Source organism: Ziziphus jujuba, chromosome 5, assembly GCF_031755915.1.
Source record: "Ziziphus jujuba cultivar Dongzao chromosome 5, ASM3175591v1".
Lineage (NCBI taxonomy): Eukaryota > Viridiplantae > Streptophyta > Magnoliopsida > Rosales > Rhamnaceae > Ziziphus > Ziziphus jujuba.
Genome location: NC_083383.1, coordinates 32,618,339 through 32,628,427, shown reverse-complemented (window position 1 = coordinate 32,628,427; position 10,089 = coordinate 32,618,339). Strand labels below are relative to the sequence as shown.

The 10,089-nt window shown below is 27.6% G+C and overlaps 1 protein-coding gene across 1 annotated transcript; it reads left to right on the top strand.

Annotated features, from left to right (window-relative positions):
* Positions 1–3,882: 3,882 nt before the first annotated feature.
* LOC112490542 (replication factor C subunit 3) lies at positions 3,883–7,970 on the top strand. Its single transcript, XM_048475699.2, has 11 exons — positions 3,883–4,842; positions 4,985–5,095; positions 5,481–5,516; positions 5,703–5,874; positions 5,982–6,160; positions 6,317–6,453; positions 7,112–7,207; positions 7,312–7,381; positions 7,524–7,601; positions 7,690–7,789; positions 7,900–7,970. The coding sequence occupies exons 1-11, from the start codon at positions 3,883–3,885 to the stop codon at positions 7,968–7,970; spliced, it is 2,010 nt and encodes a 669-aa protein (XP_048331656.2).
* The last annotated feature ends 2,119 nt before the right edge of the window (positions 7,971–10,089 follow it).

Sequence of the window (10,089 nt, the reverse complement as noted above, 5' to 3'; positions counted from 1 at the left end):
CTGTATATGTAGATTTACGAGACCTTTGATATGATGGGGGGAAAAATATTAATCCTAAACTTCAGGAAGATTCCTTTTAGCAATCATTCATTATAACCATAATTTTGTAATTTTATAATCTAAATTTGAACTGAAGGACCAAATGGGATCATATTAAAAATACAAAAGTAATAATTTTCTCTCTTATTTATCTTATCTGCCAACGAAGAGTAATGTTAAACAACAAAGAAATCAAAGTAAGTATGCCCCAAGTATTAAAGAATGCTTAAACTAACTAGGTCAATTATTATTTTGTATACATATACTATAAATATAAGAACATCGTTTGAGGATTCCTAAAATATAACGGCCTAATTTGTAATTAAGTCTATTATTAAATTTGCCAAAGACCATTCGCATAAAGAATTAATTTTGTACGAATTAACTTTATTGAAACTCAAGGTCGTCTTTTTTTTTTCTTTTTTTTTTTTTAACTTCAAAAACGAAGTTGGGAAATTAATTATAAATAAAAGGTTTTATTTCGATTAAAAAGTAAATAAATAGGTTCAAAAAGTTGTAAAATGGCACAGGAATTAATGCGTAATCATGATGGTCACCAATATGATTTGCATAATTAATTAATTTTTTCTGCCTCAAGATTCCTCCAACTATATATATATATATATATATAATAGCAATAGGCCCATATATAATTCAAATTCAATTATGATATAGCATTTGGGTACTTAGACCAATAAATTCATTTAGTAATATTAGAGATGCTAACAAATCTATTACTATATAAAAGAATTACGTTATTCCAAATGATATGGTAAGCTTATGACTAGTTATTATTTTATTATTTTTTCTTGATCATGATCATTGTTTTATTAGTTCAAATATTCATATAATTCAAATATAAAATAAATAAATTTTCAAAAGAATAAATATAATTAAATATAAACTAATAAATTATGATAGTTTATTACACATCTTGATAAACTTTTTGATATTTGTAGCATTATAATCATTAATTAAAAATAATATAAATATTTAAGAAAGGCTACTAACAGATTGGGCAACATATGAAACGGAGAGACGGGTTGGACTGGGCTAGTACGAGGCCTCTTGTACAATTTTTATGGGTTTTTGGTTGGTCCATCTCTAAATTGACGGATTGTCACGATTGAAACGGAAAATGCTATATCCTTATTTACATAGAGCAAGAAAATTTAAACTCTATAACTATTACAAAATTTAATTAATTCCATCCAAATGTATTGGAGATCTAGTTCTGGTTATATAATTATTGTACATATAGATTTGTAATCTAACTATAAGTTAATCTAAGGATATGAGAAACAAATTATTTAAAGTATCTATCTATCACATAAAAAAAGGTTCCAACTTTTTTATAGTATTCAGCTGATCCCAACTATTAATAATTATCGTCCGAAGAAAAAAGAGATTCCAATCATTAAATTGTACGCATAGGTCAGTTGCATCTTAATTTATTAATATGATATTTACATATGTAAATCCCATAAAACAAAGGGGACAAAAACAAAAAAAAAAAAAAAAAAAAAGTTTTTGGAGGGTTGCCACCAAATTGAAATTTAAGTGAACATCATTATTTTTTGGAAAAAAACATATACAACAAAATTGATATTTTTTTTTTAAAAAAAAATATAGACTCGTAAAACTATTATATATATATATATATAGTTTTATGGGGCAAAAACAAATGATAATAAAAAAAATTATGAGTGAGTATTTTTTTTATTATAATTAATCATTAGTTGGTAATATACGGTCGTCTGTCTTATGGTTCTCTTTTCTGTGGTTCTAAGTTTTCATTGGAAGAAACTCATATATTGTTCTTCAACTAAACAAGTTCACTATTACCGAAACCAAAAAATAAAATAAAATAAAATAAAAATAATGAAAAAAAAAAAAAACCTTCGAGAGTTCATTGTCCAAATTAATCAGTATTTCTTAACTTTGACAAATTTACACTTTTACTTTTAGGCATATATTTTTTTCCTTCATAGCTTCACATGCATGGTTTCCATACAACATCACCCGACACTTTTAATTACAAGGGTCAAAATCAGTTAATTTAGGGCATATTTGGTATCACCAAATATATATTGAAATATAATAATTATTCTATAGATTAACTAATTTTATATTTAATATATTTTCAATTTAGCAAAATGTATTGCATAGAAATTTTCTTCCCTCATTTCAATCAATAGATATTTCTTATAAAAAAGCTTATAATATGTTTTCCTTTAATTCAAAAATAAAGATTTTACTATATCTAAAATATATTTAAATCTAAATTGACTTTCATAAAATACATATATAACTATAAAATTTGCCTTTAATTAATTTTTACTATATTTAATATTTTTTAAAAAAATATTTATAAAAGGTTTAACATTGAAACTAATTCGATATAATAATCAAACATATATATATATATATATATAGATATAAATCCATAGGAATGACTATTCTTTTTTCCTATTTTTAATTCATACGAATATGTATTAGGCAATAACCATATTGTATACCTAATGTTGAATGTATTTTTATGTATTTAAATTGACAACATTCCATAAATCAAAATAACCTAAAAATTAAGAATAAAATGTTAATTTAATTAGATTTAAAGTTCTTGTAATTAACTACACGAATAGAATTGTTTTTTTTTTTTTTCTGGTAAATAACAGTAAGTGAAATTGTTGATGATTTTATGAAAATGCATGTTAGGTCATTTTCAACTTTCTATTATATATTGAGATTATGCTTTAGGCTCTATTGAATGACTTATGTTAGATGTCATTGTAGCTTGTTATCAATAATAGTACATTAAACATCCAGCGTGTATATACTTATACATATAAATCATTTTATGAAAATAAAATCAATATATTTAGACATATATAGTTTTGCGATGCCCACGTTAATATGGGTTTAAACATTTGATTACATATAATTTATAAAATATATTATTCAGTTATATATAATTTATGGAATATATAATATAAAATTACATGTAATTGGACATATATTATAATAAAATTATATATTGTATTTCTTCTATTAGAATATTCTAATGGATTTATTAGCCGAAATTTTATTATTAGTTTTTTAATTGATTTAATAGTTAAAATTTAAAGATGTAATCTTGAACTATATGAGTTTAATAATTTATTAAAACTCTAGATGATAAAGTGAATCCTACATGTACTCTTATAAACTTCAAATATATGTTCAAATTTTAATTTTTAAAATAATCCAAATGCTGATAAAAAAAAAAGTTTCAACCTAAGAATATATATATATATATATACACACATATGGTATAACCAAACACATATAAAGTTGGGCTGATGATTTTACCATTGAAACTTTTTTAATCAATCATTGAGTTGTGCTTCAAAGACTGATGCTTAATAATAAATTAATAGTTCAGTGAATTAGATTTATTTTTTTCAAAATAATATTTTAGTATATTATTAAATTTATATTTAATCATTAATATTAATTTTTAAATTTTAATATTTGAAGCGATACAAAAATTAATATTAAAATCATAATATAAATATAATATTATGCTAAATTGATTGCATAGGCTTACGTCAACGTGACTCTATGCATTAGATATATTTACATATGTCAACATTAGAAATGAATCATAGTTTGCAACGACCACTTGCTAGTTTGCTAAAGAAATTATCGCCAGCTTTGGTAGTATCCAATCTACCAAAAACTAGAACCGAATAAACTCAAGAAATCCTACAACCTTTGTTGTCCATCCAGCAACAGGTGTCGGCAAACCTAGGGATCGAGCTAGCTACCGGTCTTAGTCTCTCAGCAAATTAATCAAAAAAAATGCCGAGCCCTTCAATCGCAAGCTCCCCTTCAAGTCCCTGCTACTTCTCCAAAACCTGCGGTGGCTCTCACCCTTACACCGAGCTCATCCCACCTTGCAGCAACCGATCATCGTCTTCTTCGTGTAGGGTTGGATCCCCCTCTAAGCCTTCGAGGGTCGTACAGTTTGCTCTTGCCCAGGAGAACAAGTACAACAAGGACTATCATCATAATCATCAACATAGCCCTCATCATAGTCCTTATTACAAAGGACTCATTGACTATTCCCTTGACATATCTCGCAGTTCGAGTCCTCAGAATACCGAAACCCATCATGCAACAACAAGTCCAAGTCCAATTCCAAGTCCAAGTATCAGTTGGATCTCTCTTTCTTCGTCTTTCATTGTTAAAGTCATGCAAGAGATGAGTATTGCTTCTTGCTTTCACTTTACGACCAAAAGAGAGCATCACCACCATCATCAACACCAACACAACAAGACCAAGAAGCCGCCCATGCCTGTAACTCCATCCTCTCCATCGTTCATGTCAACCAAGAGTACTTCGTCTACGACGACAACAAGTAGTACAACAACAACAACAACAACAACGTCTAGGACTACTTCAGAGAAAGAGTTGAAAATGGAAATGAAAAAGGGCAGCAAAAAGAGTATTAATGAAGATACAAAATTGGTTACTGGCAAAGAGAAGCCATTGAGGGAGAGTTTATCGGACACAACAGCTGCCACGGAAGCTGCTGTGATTCCAACATCATCATTATCATCATCATCATTCACACTAGAAGAGGAACACAAAGACAAAGCAAACCAGGAGGAGGAGATGATGAATGATAACAATAATAGTAGTAATAATAATGCCTCTGTGGAAAATCAGTACTTCTTTACATGGGCAAAGAAGTATCAGCCCAAGGTTTTGGAAGATTTCATTTGCAATCGAGACAAAGCGTCTCAGCTGCTGGCTCTGGTAATTAATAAATTAATTAACTAGTTTGAAGTTTGGTTTAATTTTCTGTGATATATATATACACACACACACACACACACACACCCATATATATATATATATAAATTATAATTTTGTGTTGCGGTAATTATGGATAATACAGACTAGAGAAGGAGAATGTGGTCATTTTATATTCGAAGGGCCAGCAGGCGTGGGGAAGAGAACCATGATCTGGGCGATGCTTCGAGAGGCCTTTGGACCTGAGACCATACAGGTATCTACATATATATATGTATACACACATAAACATATATTCATTTGCTGTTATAATAATAATAATAATAATAATCTTAACAACAACGATGTATAGCATAATATTCAAAAGTACTAATTGGATTTGGGAAACAGATTTCTGTTTTTTAGTTTATTCAGAGAGAGTAATAAAATATGGAAAAGCAAAAACAGAGTCTATATATGATGATTAATTTTATTTTCATATTATTTTAATTGCTACTTTTTATGTCTCTTCCGTTTTATATTTTTTTTTAAAAAAATAAATAAATAAATTGACATCCAGTCATCAATTACGTAAAACATTATAATATATCACTTAAATTAACTTGATGCATTTTTTTCCTATTTGCCTTTACATCTGCCAGGCCTGCAGGGAGGAATGCAAGGCATTTAGCTTGAAGGTAATTAATTAATTCTTTTAAGCATGCACTCTTAATTAATATCTACATGGTTAATAATACTACTTAATTCCAGTAGGTTAATTATACTCTTCTTAAATCACAATATTTAAGAATTACAGGGTATTCTTTTTTTTTTTTTTTTTTTTAGTTCGTGTAAATTAATCTGACATGGAAAAATGAATACAGGGTGAAGTGGTAGGAAAAATAGAAGTACATGTAAAAGAATCACCCCAGCATGTGGAAGTGAATCTTTCAGAGTTGAAAGGGTATGAAAAGCATGTCATTCTGGAACTCATAAAGGATAATTCTAACTGGATAGCCGACAAAGCCTTGCCCAGTAGCCTTGACAATTGCCGAGGTATATATTTTTATTTTGTATTATATAGTCCTATAATTTCAATTATATTTTCACAATTTATATTATATTAGTGTACTTTAATATTTGTGACTTGTATATAAATGCAGCAATAATATTATATGAGGCAGACAAACTGTCAACAGATGCTTTACTGTATATAAAGTGGCTGCTGGAGAGGTATAAAGGCTGTAATAAGGTCTTCTTCTGCTGCACCGATGTCTCTAAACTTCAGCCTATCAAATCCCTTTGCACTGTCGTCAACCTTCTGCCTCCTTCAAGGAACGAGGTTATATATATATATATATATATTTTGAAGAAAAGTTATAATTAAATTATATTCATTATTCATGTATATTTGGAAGCTCAATAATCCAACATTAGTGACATCAATCTTACTAGTTATATGTATACATTGCGTTTTTGCATATATATGTCCTTGAAGGTTGTTGAAGTTTTGGAATTCATAGCGAAGCAAGAAGGCATAGAATTGCAGAATAACTTGGCAGAAAAGATTGCTGACAAATCTAAAAACAATCTTCGCCAAGCCATTCGATCGTTTGAGGCCACCTGGCTGAAAAGGTATATAGCTAAAATTTAGTTGCATTTTGATATTCTCGATTTTTACCATTTTTCAATTTAGACTTTAATTTTTTAATTTAGTGATTTAGATTTTCAAATTTTTAATTTGTTGAAATTTAGGTTTTCTTTATTAAAGATGTTTAACAACTATATTATATAAATGATTGATATTAAATTATATTAAATTAAAATGTAAAATTTTTAAACTAATTTTAAAAATCTGTATTTTTAATAGTTTATAGTTTAAATTTGTTACAATTTAGTTCTAATTAGGTGATTTACATTTTTTTTTTAAAAATAAAGGATACTAATATGTAAAATTTTAAAAATAGTTTTTATATTTTTTTTTCATTTTAATACCTTTTAGTTTGAAAATTAATATAATTTATACTGTGACATGAGATGTTAATTAAACTCTATAATCAAAAGTTAAATAAGATTCAAATTGCCAGAAATTAAAATAATAAATGTTAAGTCATTGAATTAAAAAGTTAAAAGAAATAATTGCAAGATTCTAAAAATTTATGGTATAAAAATGGAATTATTCTTAAATTTTAACTATCAATAGACAACTATACACATATACACTCCAAATTAAATTAACATGAATATTTACTTGCACAAAATTTATTGTTTATTTTCTGTATTCTTTTTGCAGTTATCCATTTGCAGAAGATCAAGTCGTTTTGACCGGTTGGGAAGATGACATTGCAAATATCGCTAAGAATATGGTCAAAGAGCAAAGCCCAAAACAGTAAGATTTATATGCACTAAAATTAAAATTAAAGTTCCTTTTGTAGTATAAATTTAGCAACCATCTAGATTCATTTAATTTCAAGATATGATTAATATTCACAGGCTATACACTATCCGAGGAAAGCTTCAAAATTTTTCAGAGCATGATGTGTCTCCTGATTTTATTTTCAAGGTACATATTTGTTTTTCTGACCAACCAAAAAAAAAAAAAAAGTACATATGGATTTATTTTGGAAAATTATAAATGTTAAAACTTTTATGGTAAGGCATATATTAATTAATAATTTACATTAATTATTTTACATTGCATGCAGTCCTTGGTAGAAGAACTGAAGAAACATTTGGATGACGAGTTGAAAGCACGAGTTGATCTTCTGTATTCCGAATACATTGTATGATTGCCATAAACTTAAATTTTCTTTTATGTAAGCCAAAAATGCATGCAATTGTAGATCTAATATTTTTTTAATGTATATCCAGATAAAGGAGGCAAATGTGTTCGAGAGTGACAATGCTGGCCCTTCACAAAATCGACATTATCATCTAAATGACACAACAAAGAAATTCTTGAGGATTGAAGGTAGCACTACTAATTTGAACCAGAAAATCAATTTAAAAACCTTCTTTTTGCACGTTTTAATTTCTACATAGTTATATAATTAATTAATTTGTTATAATTTTTGTGTGCAGAGTTTATAGCAAAATTCATGAGCTACTATAAGGGCGTGGTAAAAATTATGGAACGCGATAATGCAACATAATGGATTCTGGTAGCCATCTGATCAATTCTCAACCACATATATATATATATATATATATATGAACTTAATGGAGGAAATATGCAATGTTTATATATATATATATATATATATGTTTGCTACAAACTCTAGGGCCTTTCTGCCAAACTTTTAATATATATTTTTACTATACTTGCCTCCTTCAAACTACAAGGATAGTATAATTAAATAATTAAGCTATATGTATGTATATGGCATGAAGAAAACTTTGTTTTATTTGAGTTTTTGGGTGAAATGGGAAGCTAAATCCCCAAGCAAAAACCACATATATATGTATTTGTATATGGCATGAAATCGACTTTTTTTCATTTGAGTTTAATTCATATATATATATATATATATGCATGGATATATATGGATGTAGCTCTTCTCATCATGTGATTTTGAGTTTTATATTCATAATTTTCATATACTCTATAACACACATGCACTACCTAAGTACAAATTAAATGAAAATTTTCTAAATGGTTTCTTTTCATTTGAACAAATTAACCCTGTATGTGAATTTCGGAATCCATATAAATGAAGGAAGAGGAAAAAGGAATTCAGAAATCACAAGTTTTTAGAATATACTTATATTTTTGGTTCCAGTTTTTGTATTATCATTTTTCTTTCTCGTAACATTTTTCAAACAAAATATAAGAGCTAAACTCTTTTATAATTTCTTCTGTCTCCACTTAGTGTTTCCTATATAGCAGTAAATATGATAAAATCATATTACATGATATATATAGTATGTATATAAATATACATATATATATAGTAAGAAAAATTGGATCTTTTTTTCTTTTTTCTTTCGGTAATTTAATTGGATCTTTATTGATAAACAGAAACAGCATCTAAATGGATAAACGAATCCATCCATAATGGACCATCCACCATATTTCACAATTATCTAAATAAATACCTTTCCGAGGAGCAAGAACACGAGCAACTTTGTTTGTATCTGTTGGAGAAGATACACATTTTGAAGTGCCCCTGTTGTGCTAGCCTGGCCTTAGCAGTATCGAGGAGAAAACAGTCAAATATGAGGCTTGTGTCTTCTTCTACCAGAAGTCTAATGGTTTCTTTCGAATCGTTTCTATTTTACCTCTATAGAGAATTGTTTATGCGGACGAATCTAAAAGCATTCTTTATAGTTCATAATACGATTGTCAAAGATAATTGAATTATCATTTATTCTAAAATTTTTTTTTAATACTCCTATTGTTCACATGTAGACTCCAATATTTTTTTTGTATGTAGATTTTTTTATTTATTTATGAGAATTCACAACCTCTTAGATTTCTGGTTCTGATATTAAATTGAATTACTACTGATTCTAAAAGTTATGAAATATAAGCTTTTATTTTATTTATATTTTTCTCTAACAAAAGATTAGGGGTTAAATCTTTCTAGATGAGGTTTCAACATTACCACCATGAGTGCTCCATCTTCGTTCCGCACTACTATTCCCACCTCCGATTCTACATTAATTTTATAACTCTCTGGGACCATTTTTTCTTTGGACCTGGATCTCTGTTTATTTTTCTTGTTTAATTATTAATTAAGATCTCAATTTAATTAAGGATATACTTATGTTTTTATCTTCATATATATCAATAAATATAAAGAGCATATAATTATTAAATCAAATTACTTCTTTCCTCCTTCCCTTCATTCTTACCAAACGCAAGGGAAATACTCATTTATGTATACTATTAAACATTTTTGTTCTCATATTCAACTAAAGTGTTGCCTTCTTAATTCTCCATTGATATTGCACCATATACACGACTTCTCACTTTTAGGTTCAGTTTTTAATTTTCAAACTTTATTTCTTCAGGGACTTTGACCTGCCGAAACAAATACAATAATTATTTTCTTTGTCGTAAGGCCAAACCAAAAAAAAAAAGAATCCTTATCTTTCGTATTTTTGCTTTCGGGTGTGATTAGTAATAGTAAAAAATAAGAAACAAAAATTCAACAATTCTTAGAGTTCATTTTATTATTATTTTTTGGACAAATTCACTCAACTCAATCCAATCCACACCAGTAGGGAATCAATGCCCCTAAAAGAGAAGAAGAAGAAGAAGGGGGAAAA

Bases quoted from the DNA above. Each gene is read 5' to 3' on its own strand.
- LOC112490542 (XM_048475699.2), top strand. From the start codon at position 3,883: ATGCCGAGCCCTTCAATCGCAAGCTCCCCTTCAAGTCCCTGCTACTTC. The intron at 6,161-6,316 runs GTTATATATATA...ATGTCCTTGAAG, and splicing joins TGCCTCCTTCAAGGAACGAG to GTTGTTGAAGTTTTGGAATT. The intron at 7,790-7,899 runs GTAGCACTACTA...TTTTGTGTGCAG, and splicing joins GAAATTCTTGAGGATTGAAG to AGTTTATAGCAAAATTCATG.